At 40.8% G+C, this 14,086-nt stretch overlaps 1 protein-coding gene across 3 annotated transcripts in view; it reads right to left on the bottom strand.

The window, feature by feature from the left end:
• Positions 1-911: 911 nt before the first annotated feature.
• Positions 912-14,086, bottom strand: part of LRRC9 (leucine rich repeat containing 9) — an 83,334-nt gene continuing 70,159 nt past the window's right edge. For all 3 annotated transcript variants that reach the window (XM_069950393.1, XM_069950394.1, XM_069950392.1), the window contains exons 27-33: positions 13,846-13,982; positions 13,224-13,441; positions 11,912-11,980; positions 10,249-10,374; positions 8,072-8,255; positions 5,584-5,755; positions 912-1,255 (exon numbers count right to left, since the gene is read on the bottom strand). In XM_069950393.1, the coding sequence (XP_069806494.1) occupies positions 1,216-1,255; positions 5,584-5,755; positions 8,072-8,255; positions 10,249-10,374; positions 11,912-11,980; positions 13,224-13,441; positions 13,846-13,982 (946 nt within the window). In that variant the 3' untranslated portion in view covers positions 912-1,215. The remainder of the gene's footprint in view (positions 1,256-5,583; positions 5,756-8,071; positions 8,256-10,248; positions 10,375-11,911; positions 11,981-13,223; positions 13,442-13,845; positions 13,983-14,086) is intronic.

Genomic DNA, 14,086 nt, shown 5'->3' on the forward strand with positions numbered 1-14,086 from the left:
ACGTCTTCATTACAGAGAAGCCAGTGAAGACGGGCTCTGCTCTCTCCATTGTAAGCCTATGAAGGGGGGAGGAGCTGAGGGAGATGAGGGAGCAAGAAGAGGTGACATGAAGGTCAGCTGTTTGTAGACTCTCTGGACACCTAAAACGCTAAATTCAGGTGTCAGAAAGGTCAGTGCTTATCTATGAACTTACTGAGAGAAGATTGCAGGGTGTTGTGCGGTGCAGGACTGCTCCGTGCTCAGTCACTCCTAACAGCCCCTCCCCTCTCCATAGCCACATAATGGAGACAGAAATCCTGCTTCTTCTGATGTGAGGGGGGAGGCTGGGAGATTGCTTTTTCACTTCAGAAGGAAACTCTTTTAGTACATAAAACCTATTACAGAGTTTCTTAAAATCGCTTGTACTGTTGATATTTAATGTTTACAGAAAAATGACCCTGAAATGACAGTTACGCTTTAAGCCTTTAGCCTACATTTGTATTTTAAAAGGAACTTGGTATGCTGACAATGCAGTCCAATCTGAAAGCAGCATATTATACAGGGTAACTTGTCATTTATTCATGTAAACCTCTGCTCATTGTCAAATGGGTGGCCCTACAATTTTCTATATGTACACTCATGCACACATAGATGTCAGTCACTGAGTAGGACCGCCCACTTGACTACCTTGCCCAGAATAAGCAAAGGTTTACATAAATAAATGACAAGTTATCTTGGAACTTTCCACAAATCTATATATGATTCTTCCCGGCTACCCCAGCTCTATAACCGGATGCCTGCAGGCTGGACTGCATATTCCACAAGACACGTTCCCTTTAAATGATTATTGTAGTAGTAGTGTAGAAGTGGCTGAATACATAAAAAAGCTTACAAATCAGATGAGTTTTAAAAAATATACTCTGTAGCAGTCATATGTTAAAAGTAATCATTTAATAGCATTTACAATATGAATATCGCATCCTACTGTATATACAGCAGAGAGCAATCTGCCCATATAATCTAGACATTAGGCTGTTAGAGGTACATAACCGGCTTCAATTTAATATAGGAATGTTGCTGTAACATGTAAATAAATAATATTACATACAAGGTAAAGGATTTGACATATACACAACTATACAATAAAGAGCAATGGCTGTATGTATATCAAATGCATGACATTATGTTATTGAGGTAGATCAGGAGCAACCGTCTCACCAAAAACTGCTCACTGTCTCACATCCGGTTCTGGCGAACTGTCCCGTTCCCATGTAATCTGCAAAATAAAAATGCAGATACTGTAATGCAAAACTGTAATCTGCAAAATACAAAATGCCAATGCTGCTTGGCATTAAAGTGTACATTACCAGAGCAAATATTATAAACCATAAAGGTGTGGTCCAAACTCCAAAGGCTAGCTGATCAGTGGGGTTCCAACTGCTTAGACCCCCATTGATCCCAAGACTTGCTCTGAATGAATGGATGCAGTGCCCACTAAGAGTCTCCCTTCACATTTTGTAGCAGAGAATCCTGCTCACAAGATGCTCACATTGAATGGTCAACTCTCCTGTCAGCACCAAAACCTCTGTAACCTTGCATTGTTGCATAAGAAAGAGCATTGTCTCCTGGTAACCTGTATAGCTTATAATATAATTATCTATCTATCTATCTATCTATCTATCTATCTATCTAACAATAATTCTTTGTGTGAGCTTGCAAAGGTCTGCGACTTAATGTGTTTGGTCTCTTTTTTTTGCAAAAATATAAATCTTCAGCAGCACCAGAAATAAGGAGGTATGGGTGCACGTCTCACCAAACCGGAACAAGGTTCGTATGAAGTATCAAAGAAAATCCACTTTTAATCACACCAGTGCAACGTTTCGGCTCAATGTGTAGCCTTTCTCAAGCAGTGATACAATACACTCCAAATGCTTGGTATATATACATGTGTCCAAGATTACAATTCATCAATCAATCAAATCAAAAACATTGTAAACAATGTAAACATTGCAAAAATTGCTTGATTGGTCATATAGTCCTAGTATAACAGTGCATAACAAATAGTGAACATGATAGGAGACCATAATCCCATGGTCATCATAAGTGATAAGTACATAAAGAGTTCATAAACCAAAGAAAAAACAATGTAGCGTATGGGCAAAAATATAGTATGCATAGAGATACTGGTGGCCATACAGCAGATGTACGGCCACCAGTATCTCTATGTATACAATATTTTTGCCCATACGCTACATTGTTATAAGGGCTCTTTTTTTTCCCCCTAAACAACATGGCTTCGTCTTTTCCCTGGACAGTTCTGGGCATGCTTGCGCCACTGACAGCTGGAGATTCGCTCGGCGCATATGCCCTGGATCACGCGACACTCATAGGTCATGTGACTTGGACCTCCGTGATACAGGACAATATGCACCCTCGGTGACGTCACTAGCGGGCGACGCGGGTGTACCCGGACGTGTCATCTTAATGTGGATTCCCTGCATTCGCGTAGTGTATGTATTACCTATTTATAATTGGTTTCACATGTTTTCACAACACTCAATCATGTTTTTTATTTGGTTTATGAACTCTGTATGTACTTATCACTTATGATGACCATGGGATAATGGTCTCCTATCATGTTCACTATTTGTTATGCACTATTTTACTAGCACTACATGACCGATCACGCAATTTTTGCAATGTTTACATCTTTTTTTTTTTCGATTTGATTGATTGATGAATTGTAATCTTGGACACATGTATATATACCAAGCATTTGGAGTGTATTGTATTACTGCTTGAGAAAGGCTACACATTGAGCTGAAACGTTGACCTGGTGTGATTAAAAGTGGATTCCTTTTTTTGGAAGTGCGGTCTCCTCCATCTTCTTTGGTCTCTTTTTTGAACAGAGAAAACAATAAAAATAAGACAAAGAAAAAAATAGCAGCATGGACCACAATTTGTCCATATGTATAACGTTAAATTGAATGAGTATATTGCAAAACAGGTAGATTTCTTAAAAACAAATTACGATAGGTAGCATCACAGGGGGTTCAGGTTCTGACCTAGTAAAACCAGTCTAAGGCTATGTTCACACTGTGTATTAAAAAAAAAAAGGCCTCCACTTTTAAAATTTTTTTTTTTTTTTTTAAATACAGTGGTACCTTGGTTTAAGAGTAACTTGGTTTAAGAGTGTTTTGGCTTAAGAGCTCACAGTTTTTCAAAATTGTGACTTGGTTTAAGAGCATTGCTTTGGTTTAAGAGCTCCCCGTACTGGGTGGGAGTGGGGGAGGGGCATGGTCTGTATAGCGTGATCTACAGCACTGTACTCTGACCCAGGAAGTCTCCCTCACCTTCCAAATCATAGCAGATCCACTTCAGGCTGGGGCTTACATCAGAGGACAGGACTGTGGAGGTAATCTCTTCATAGCTGTAACCCCTCTCTCCCTAGACAGAGAGTGCTGCTATACAGTGCCCACATCGGTCCCGCTCATTCCTTCATGCTCCCTGCAGTCTCTGGCAGCCTTGTGTTTCCCATCCTCTCCATTACTGTACAGTAACTTATAGTATAATAACATTCAGCTGTTTCTAAATCTTTGTTTCATTAGTTTTACATGTTATTCAGAATAATAAATCATTATTTTTGGGGTGTGTGGAACCAATTGTCTGCATTTCTATGATTTCTTATGGGAAAATTTGCTTTGGTTTAAGAGTGGATTTGGATTATAAGCACGGCCCCGGAACAAATTATGCTCTTAATCCAAGGCACCACTGTAATGTCTATTATGACCATTTCATCATCCTTTTACTGTCTTTACTACTAAATTCAACAGACTCACCCAAAGGGGCCTGAGTTAGAATAATGTACCAACAGCTGTCACTGTAATGACGGGCACCCAAATGACGGACGTAATTTTGAGAAAAGAAAACAGAGAGAAAAAACCTCACATGAACATGGCCTGATGGTGGGCTGGAGGTTCAGATTATCAATGTGGACTAAATCTAGCCTATTATTACAACTCTTTTACCAAAATAAGCTGCCATTTCCACAGTGAACGTCCAGTAATAACCCATAGTCAGTGACTAAATGGCAATAAGATGGGTAAAATGGTTGAGTAAAGGAAGAAAGGCCTGCTCAGTTATTCTTTTTTTTAAAGACGCTGTGCCATTATGTGTGTCTGTAGAGAAATTCATGTTGAGCAGGAACCCCTGCAGTTGCCATTTATATAATTCCCTTATATAAGTGGATGTTGTGGTCGAGCTGATCATCTTCTTTTCTTAGAATAACATGTTTTTTTCCTAGCAGCTGTCACTACAATCTTCAAATCATATTGCATTCTAACCCGATAAAAGCTATTGAACTCAACAGGACATATACTGTATACGGCTTATATGTAATGGCCACCCTTGGCCACCAGCCTTTAATATTTAAACAGGTTATTATAAAATTCCTAAATAAAACATGTATATTATCTCCACATTTATTTTATGTAACTAACATCAGTTTAGTTGGGAGCGCTCTCCCACTGCTACATTTCCCATAATTCTGTATTTTCTGTCTTACTGTAGATACCATTGCTCTCCTTATACTCCATCTCTGACCCCAATACAACGTTAAAGTCCATGATATGTGACATTTTGTTCAAGGAGAGCTTTGCAACAAAGATGAAACATCATGTGACTAGTGATATTTTGTATTCTTTGTGCACCAAAATCAACACTTGACTAGAATATGAGACATCACTGATCAATGATGGTGTGACAGGGTGTGGCCATATGCTAACATAACACATAACTTGTGGTAATAATAGTAGCTATACACATGCAATGGCTGTGTCTGTATGTGCAAACTTAGGAATCCAGGCGGATCACCCGCCGTGGATTCCGCAGCTTGCCCCCGCTTGCTCTCTGCCTGCCTGTGCCATAGACTCCATTCTATACAGAGGCAGATTCTGCCATCCACTCGAAGAATGAACCAGTTCATTGTTTGGGTGGACGGTGTAATCCGCCGGTGCATAGAATGGAGTCTGTGGCACAGCTGGAGATGCATGCTGGCATGAGCAGGGGCAAGCTGCAGAATCTGCAGCGGGTGACTCGCCTGGGTGCAGTAGTGTGCACATACCCTATCTCCCAATGGACACAAATACACAGATCAGCTATGTGACCTGATTGGACAGATGTGGGGTAAGCTGCTGCCATAATCTTATGCCTGATTCCTTACTCCTTCAACATCATCTGTTAAGGGACAATCAGGAGGTCACCATACACATTAGGCTGTTGTCTGGTCTAGCTAAATCAACTGGTATGGCTCTCTTTTTTTTTTTTTTATATAATGTGTATGGGTCCCTTTTTTAGGCTAGGGCTCAACATAGGCATTTGGTTACCTGCAAAATTGCATCAAATGTCACAATGGAGCCCTACCCTAAACAGGCAGGATGGTCTGTGATTTTACTATTTCTGCTGATGGACAGGTCTTGTGTTCTTGGCTATTGATTGATCTCACTGCACAGTTACTTCCCTGTGTGTTGGCTGCGGATAAAATAAAGCTGCATATGCTTGTCATGGCGGCTGTCCCAGCAGTGGCCATTCATTAGCTGCACGCACCTTCCTTCGTGCTCCAGATTGCTTGCTTGTAAGTGCGCTGCTCGATTTTGGTTGCCTTGTTGTAAGTACGTGGAAGAAATACTTGTTCCTCCTTTGAACTGCCTGAAAGCAATTTCTGCATTCATGCTGCGTGGGTTATTCATCACACCTCCATGGTGCTTGGTTTTCTTGTCTGAAATATAAAAATGTCTATTTAGACTGTAATCAATTTTTAAATAAGCAGCTGCCTGTAATTTCCTAACGCTCAACAATACGAGAAAAGCGGGAAACAGGGAACAGACGGACTGTGTTCTGATGTACGTTTCAACAGGGCACCATTATACAACTGGTCTAGATCCAGGCCGCAGTGGTCTGGAAGTTTCTGTAAATCTGAAAGTTTACATTCATTTAGGGCAGTTTGAAACACAACCATTGCAAATATTTTTGATGGGCCTTTACTGTGCTTTTCCCCCAAATGCTGTAGCTCGATGTTACTTCAGTCCATAGTGACCATCTCGGTTAGGTTAGCACACACTTTTTCCCTGTTCTGGGGTTAGACCCTGACTGACCAGACCTTTGATATGTCTCTACAACATATCAAAGGCATTCCAAACTTTTGTTACATGTGTTTTTCTTTTCATAAAAAAAAGACTTTATTCAGACCATGAGTAGTGTCAAAGAGGTGGGGCCTATCGCTTCCTGGGCCCTAGCACTGCTATACCTTAAGCAGTGCGTAAAAGAGGCCAACAAATAATAGAGGTGTGAGGCTTTTTGTGTTTTTTTTTTACTCATTTTAGCGAAGGAGAACTAATGGTCAGATAACCTGTAGTCTTATTAGCAGACATTAAGTATTTAATGACGCAGAGTACAGTACAGTCAGCTGTTGCTAAACTTGGGGCCCTATTACACGGGGTGATTATCCTACAGAAAATCGTTAATTGTCCTGTGTAACTGCAGGCAACTAAGGAAAAACCATTTGTGTGTCGTCGATCGTTGATTTAGATCTGACCCTACAATCATTGTTAATCATTCGCTAATTGTTCGCTGTAATTCCACATTCGTTCACTAATCATTCAGTGTAATTGCACATTCTTCATTCTTTTGCTGGGATCAGATGGAGTAAACGATCGTGGTAACGATTGTAACCAACGACTGTCGTTTTGTGTGATATGTTGAACGATTTCAGGTTAACGGTAAACAATCTTGTTTAGGATCGTTTATCAATAAATAGGACCCTGCCTTCCGCTCTAAGGGCATGCTAGGTGTTAAAGCTTTGCAACAACTTGGTGAGCCATGGTTGAAGAACACTGCCTTAGATAGATGACAGGCTGAAACTTCCCTCTATCTCTATATATCCACGTAAATAAAGAGAATATCTCACCGGCCATGTTTAGGCCAAATTGCTGTATGTTGCATTCTTTTGCATTTCAATAGTTGATATGTTTGACACTAAAAGAGAATATCTAATATTAAAGTTTTTTTTCACACTGTTGTAGCTATGTTAGATGCCACCAAGTAGCATCTATCATATACAGACTCCTATGTTTAAAAAAAACCATATACTGTATTTTTTTCATCAGATATATTGACCATCCATTAAACCGTTTTAACCTCCACTGGGTGGTGGGGGTCTATACACATGTGGACCATATACTTTGGGAGATGTCCTGATGTATATGGCAAATGGACACGACAAAACTGGTGTGAAAACATTGTCTGTATCTGTGGTTTTAGAGGATATATGAATATCTCCATATTCAATAAGGTCAAATTCTTCAATAAATTAGGCTGTTTTTTTCGCAAAAAAACTAAACAAAACAATAGACTTTATGTTATTGTATGGATGTTAGATCTGAAGAATGTGACATAGGTCACATAAGACATTGACTATAAGCAGCACTCAGAACCCTGCTAGCTGTGTGCATGACGCAGACAATCCCAGAGCCACTATTCTTCTAGTACCTGCTGTTCTGAAAGCCTGTGTTTATTCAGCACCCCGGCTGTGTGTATGTGAAACACGCTGGCTGCCATTGTGTCTATATAGAGCACTCCATGTCTGTTTTTATGAAGCACCTATAAAAACACATTTTCATTAATCCGCAGCGAGGATGTTCGGCTTAATTGCTCGGGGCTGACATCTTTGTCCTTATTTAATTGCCGCTGATTGACATTTTTCTTTCCAAGCATTAAGCATACGTTTAGAAATTAGTCTCTGTGATTTTAATATGTAGTGCTTAAAAGAAAAAGCTCTGTTTAGGGCGGCTCAATTATGTCAACAACTCTTGGCAGAAAATAATTTGTGCAGAAATTAGCACTTAAGAGCCACCCAGCTCCGCGCAAGCCAGCCAAGGGCCCTGAGTGTGCAGCGGGAATAAAAGGCTAAATTAGTGGCATGATTATGATTTTCTGTGTTTAACATCCATTAACATATGTGCACTATACAAGCATATGAATGCGATTAAAAAAAAATAAAAATCAACACATATGGAATGGATTGCAATTTACTTACATTTGTTTGATTCACTTGAAAAGGTGTCTTCTTGTGCAATATTCAAGTACAGATCAGGAGCGGGGATGTGGTGGTTACCTCCTGGTAGGCAGACAGTGGTGACGCGTAATGGCGGCGCCTTGCTTAAGATCAGTGTGGACCCTGGATGCCCCACTTCTATACCATTGTTCTGTCCAGACAATGCCTAACACGTTAGAAAGAGAGATCACAATGCAACCATTAGATTTGCTTACATTTTACTGGGATATTGAGGATTATAAAATTTGGTGGATTTTGCAACGCATAACCTTTTAAAGCACTGTTACTTTGTAAATCCCTGTGCTGTATGCAAATTATATTAAACTAGGCATCAGGGCGGTCCTCAGCAGCAAAGTAGTCACTGGCGGGAAAAATCTTCTGTAATTATGCCTCTCTGGGCGTGATTCTTACTGTAAGAGCCTGCTGCCCCAAAGAGAGGCCTGAGCACCAACACTCCCAGAGGGACGTGATTACAGAGAATTTTTCCTGCCAGCAGTGAGTACATTGCCATTGGTATTTACACAGATTTGTAAATTTCTTATGTTTAAAAATCTCAAGCCTTCCTGTCCTGCAGGAAGTGGTGTATTCTTTTCAGTCTCACAGGTGCTCTTTGCCGCCATCTCTGTCCCTGACAGGAACTGTCCAGAGCAGGAGAGGTTTTCTATGGATTTGATACTGCTCTGGACAATTCCTGTCACGGGCAAAGGTGGCAGCAGAGAGCACCGTTTCAGAGTGGAAACAAAACTCTATTTTCTGCAGGACATACAGAAGCTGATAAATACAGGAAGGCTTGAAATTTGGAGCGGGCAGACAGCAGGAATCATTGCCGAGAGTTCGGATTCGTACGAACCCGAACCTCGGCAGGTTCGGACCATCCCTACCTGTAATCCTTTGTTCTCCACTCTTGATGCTGACTCATGTCCCTCCTACCTCCTCCCCCTCCCCTCTCTATAGAACAGAAAGGGTTGTGTCTGATGCAACAAGTCACAATTTCCTGATATTTTGCAGTGAATGGAAAAGAGAAGGGGGGGGGGGCCTGGGAAAAGTCTTTTTAAATGCAGATAATGGCATATTTGCCTAATGAACCCAATTACAAAGTTTCTTAAAATCGCCTGGACTATTATCAGCAGGTTAGATGCTCCCGGCAGTGGATTCAACTACTTAAAGCAACTCTGTACCAACAATCTGACCTCCTAAACCACTTGTACCTTCGGATAGCTGCTTTTAATCAAAGGTCTGTCCTGCGCGCTGTTCGGCAGGTGATGCAGTTATTGTCCTAAAAAACAACTTTTAAACATGCAGCCCATGCCAAATGGGAGTATCTGTGCCCTAACTTTGCACCACCTCACTCCTCCCCGCCCTCTTCATCATTAGGAATGCTCCAGGCAGACTGTCTCCTATTTGTCAGCTGTGTGAATACTGAACATGGGCTGGATCGTTAAGCACCTGTGCAATGTTCAGCATTAAGAAAATGTTCCAGTGGCATTCCTAATGATGAAGAGGGTGGGGAGGAGGGACGGAGGGGTGGTGCAAAGTTAGGGCACAGATACTCCCGTTTGGCACGGGCTTCAAGCTTAAAAGTAGTTTTTTAGGACAATAACTGCATCACCTGCCGAACGGACCCCAGGACAGATCTTAAATTAAAAGCAGCTATCCGAAGGTTCAAGTGGTTTGAGGGGGTCGGATTGTGGGTACAGAGTCACTTTAATGTACAGGAATGGAGACATACCTTCCTCCTCAGCCCCCTAATGCCCAAGGTGCGCCATCAATTTTTAGGGATTTGTGAAGCGTGGATACTGATTACTTATATGTTTGCAAAGAGTGCTACCAACCCTATTAAACTATATTAATGGCTGCATAGACTATCTGGTGGTGACTGGCTCCCTTTAATCTCTCATATTCTTACACAATTTCATAATAACTTGCTTTATCAGATCATGAAAGTAATATTTATAAGGACATGAAGTATCATGAGCTAAACACTTGCATCCTAAGATGCCCAGCACTGTCCATATTTGTGAATACACTCTGAGCAAATTGCTCTTATGTTAAACCGTTGTCTGGTTAATATAAATGCAAAGCAGAAACTATTCACCATTTTTATTCAATGCCTAATGGGCAATATAAAATGAATGCAGGTAAAGAAAGTGAGATTTTACTTGCTGTTCCAGGAAATGCATCTCTGCCCTTGCTCTCTCCTCAGAGGTCACGGCAATACCATCTAATATCTGCAGGTTTTGTAGCCAGAGTACTATCAGCTGGCGGTGGAACATCTTACGGGAAATCTAGAAAAGGAGATGATACAATAGGATCCTGTATAGCGGTGGAGATGTATTTTAATGCACGGTTTACAGCTTTAATACATTGTTCATTAGGTAGTAGTGTATGAGATGTAAAAGGGAATTGCTATAATAAACTCATCCCTATTTTTATATCATGGCTCAGGCACACAACCATATGATGGCTCTGAAAAACCTCTGAACTGTACTCTATATGAGGCGTCATTGTACCTCTGTATGTTTGATCTGTCACAGAGGTTTGTCTGTCAGATTCCATCCAAATCCAACATAGAGAATGTGATGTCCTCCTGTTTATTTTTATATATACAAAGGTATTTCCCTTTGGGTGTGTCTTCAATTCCATTTAATTAAATAGAAAGCTGATGAAAGGACAGTGAAAAAAAAAATACTGTGTGTGAACTAAAAAATAACGCCCGTTGTTTGCAAAAGACGTCCAAAAATAATTTCATGATCATTATTTTGACATTCGCGGAAAAAAAAAGTTATTTAATACACTGTGTGCATTGGGCGGCCATCATTCCATTGACTTCATCGAATATCATTGATGTAAAAAAAAAAAATGCAATAACGGACGTAATTTCAAAAAGAAAAAGCAGACGCCTTTTCCTTTTTTTTTTTTTTAACTTAGTGTAAACATAGCCCATATGTGAAGAACCAGCATTAGAGGCATTCAATCTATCTATATTAACCTACCTATCTACATCCATTAGCTTTATATAAATAAGGAGTATTAATATAGTTATAAGGAAGAGGAGGTAAGACTTTTTTGTAGGCAGTGTTCTTCCACACATTTACACAGTATGGCTTTGTTCACACACAGTATTTTTGCTCAGTATTTTGGTCAGCATTCTTTAACCAAAACCAGGAGTGGATTAAAAACACAGAATGTGAGAAAATCTTCCCATTATAATTTTGCCTGATGTTGGTTGAAAAACCCCAGCACAAAAGGCTGACAGAAATACTATGTGTGAACATAGCCTAAAGCCCCTATTACACAGGGTGATCAGCAGGAGCAAGCAAGCGCCGACCTGTCAGGTCGCTTGCTCCTCGTTCCCTGCTTTCGGCACTATTACATACACCAACAGTGAGGGAGTAAGTGCGGGGGGTGTATTGGTTGATAATCGGCCAAATACAGCCGATAATCGCTTAGTGTAATAGGGACTTGGGTTCACACACTATAAAATGGAAACAAAAAATGACCATAGGTTTAAAAATCAGCTGTTTTTGTATTTTGTATTTAGTGTGTTTAGTTTAGTCTACAGAAAAGCAGTCACCAGTACACACACTTTACCAAAAAGCAGTGTAAGCAAATAAAGACCTCAGGTACATATGCCCCTATCATGGTTCTGTACACCTCTCAGTAGCACTGTATGTGTATGATTTCATATTGGGTCATTCAGAAGTTTTTTTTGTCAGACACCTTATTCATCAGACCAAAAACATGGTGGATGCCAATTCAATCCAGCACAACAGAAAATATTACTACAGATTATATTGGTGTCTAGCAGTAGGTGATACTCACTGGATTTCCAGCAACAGAAAGCTCTTGTAGTGTAGGGATTGCCTCCAGTTTTTCCACTTCTGAAATTTCCTATATGATAATATAAAGATTTTCCTTTACATCTTTGTTGCAGCAAAATACTGATGATAACTAGAGATGAGCGAACCGGACAATGTTTGGGCTTCTGATTCTCGCTGTCTGCCCGCTTCGTGGAGAGGGTGGATACAGCCTGAGGACCGCCTTGAAAACTGGGATACAGCCTCGGCCGGTTTGCTCTTCTCTAATGATTACCTGTTTTGTTCACATTTGCGTCGGAAGCTGTGATGCATGAAGAATGTTGGGCACCACAGTGGAGCCTTGATGGAACTTTGGGCACCACTGTTACTTGTTAGACGGAGAAGAGCGTCATGGCTTCCATTATGAATGTAAGACAGGATGCAGATGTGAACAGTCTTAGGCCATGTTCACATGGCGTAAGACACGGGCTGGTGTCAGAGAAGATCATCCCAGCCGGTACTGCAGTATTGGCCGGATGATCCTCACTACTGCTGAATTCACCACTGCACTCAATGGAGCATGCCGCTCCATTGTTTGCACTGACATGTCAGTTTTTTGCAGCGACGCTATACTATGTGTATACACTTCGGATGAGATTCCCTTTGCTTGCAGCACAATGTAGGTAAAGGATTAATCACGGCCGTGTTGCAAATCGGCAACAACAGCTGTGAATAATAATTCACTTACATTGTGTGAACATTGACTTAAAGGGGTTACCCAGCGCTATAAAAACATGGCCACTTTTCCCCCTCTTGTCTCTAGATTGGGTGGGGTTTCAAACTCAGTTCCATTGAAGTAAATGGAGCTTAATTGCAAACCACACCGGAACTGGAGATAAGAGAGGGGGGAAAAGGGGCCATGTTTTTGTAGCGCTGGATAACCCCTTTAAAGAAGACCTGGCAGCAGCTCAACAGGGGGTAAAATAAGCCCATGGGTAGATAGGGCTTCTCATCATCGGCCTATTTTTGCCATTGTTTAGCTGCTGATGGGTCTGCCTTAATAACACATGTCCTAAATATTTGTAATCATGCTCCTAAAATCCTAGAAACATGATGCGATAGTAGTCTCGCCTATCACATGCAACAGTTTCAGGCAGTGTTTCTACAACAATACCAACCACATAGCTTACATGTTTCTTTCAAAATTTCCACTGATATCTATAGTCTATTAACAACACTCTTTTCTCTACATGAAAAGTATATGGCTACTGTTAGAACTAACAAGTGGCAACATGCAGGTTGTACACCCCTGCTTTAAATAAAACCCCACATTTTACCTGGATTTTATTAAACCCGATGAATAGTTTCTTCAATTTAACTAGTGGATGTAGATTGTTAAGCTCACGGAGCCTGTTTTCTTCTATACGGAGGGAGACGAGGGAACTCTGCTTTGCAAATGAAGTCTCTGTGATCATTTTAATACGGTTATGGTCCAGCACAAGCTCTTGAAGACACTGTAAACCCTCCAGTCCCTCCACTTGGCTGATCTCATTTCCTATAAAGAGAGACAACACCAGCTCTTACCAACCAATGCAGAAGAGTTTGCGGTCTGTTTTGCCCTGCCACCCATTTCGTGTCCCTTGGGGCAATTCTCAACTACCTAATAGTTTAAAACATGGAACAACCAAGGCTCCCCCCCCATGGGTTCCATAGCATCCACATTGTATGGTTTGTATGCTCTTGGTGGTATATGCACTTGTACATCATGATATAATGAATGTGCAAGGCTGTGAGATTGCAAATTATCTCGTGTGCACTGCAAATCAATAAGGAGAATGTCAGTTTTCCATGACTTTGCAGAACATTATAAAAGCTTGTGTTGCTTCACGGACGTGTCTCCACTGATTAGAAATTGATGACCAATTAATTTAAAACCAGAAATATTTTTTTTATACTTACCTTGCAAAAACAGCGATTTCAAGTTCCTCAGTCTGCTGAGCTGCAACTGCTGTAAATTATTGATGCCATTGTAACCCAAGTGAAGCGCCTCTAAGCTCTGCATTATCGGAGACAGAGACTCCCCAAATAATGGATCTCTGTAATTGAGAAAATGTAAACCAAGTTGAGAATATGAACTTTGCTTTCTCCAGGGGTTACATGTGATGCCAAGCATGCTGAATTCTTTGGCTACACTTTGGGC

Source organism: Dendropsophus ebraccatus, chromosome 13 (genome assembly GCF_027789765.1).
Source record: "Dendropsophus ebraccatus isolate aDenEbr1 chromosome 13, aDenEbr1.pat, whole genome shotgun sequence".
Classification (NCBI taxonomy): Eukaryota; Metazoa; Chordata; class Amphibia; order Anura; family Hylidae; genus Dendropsophus; species Dendropsophus ebraccatus.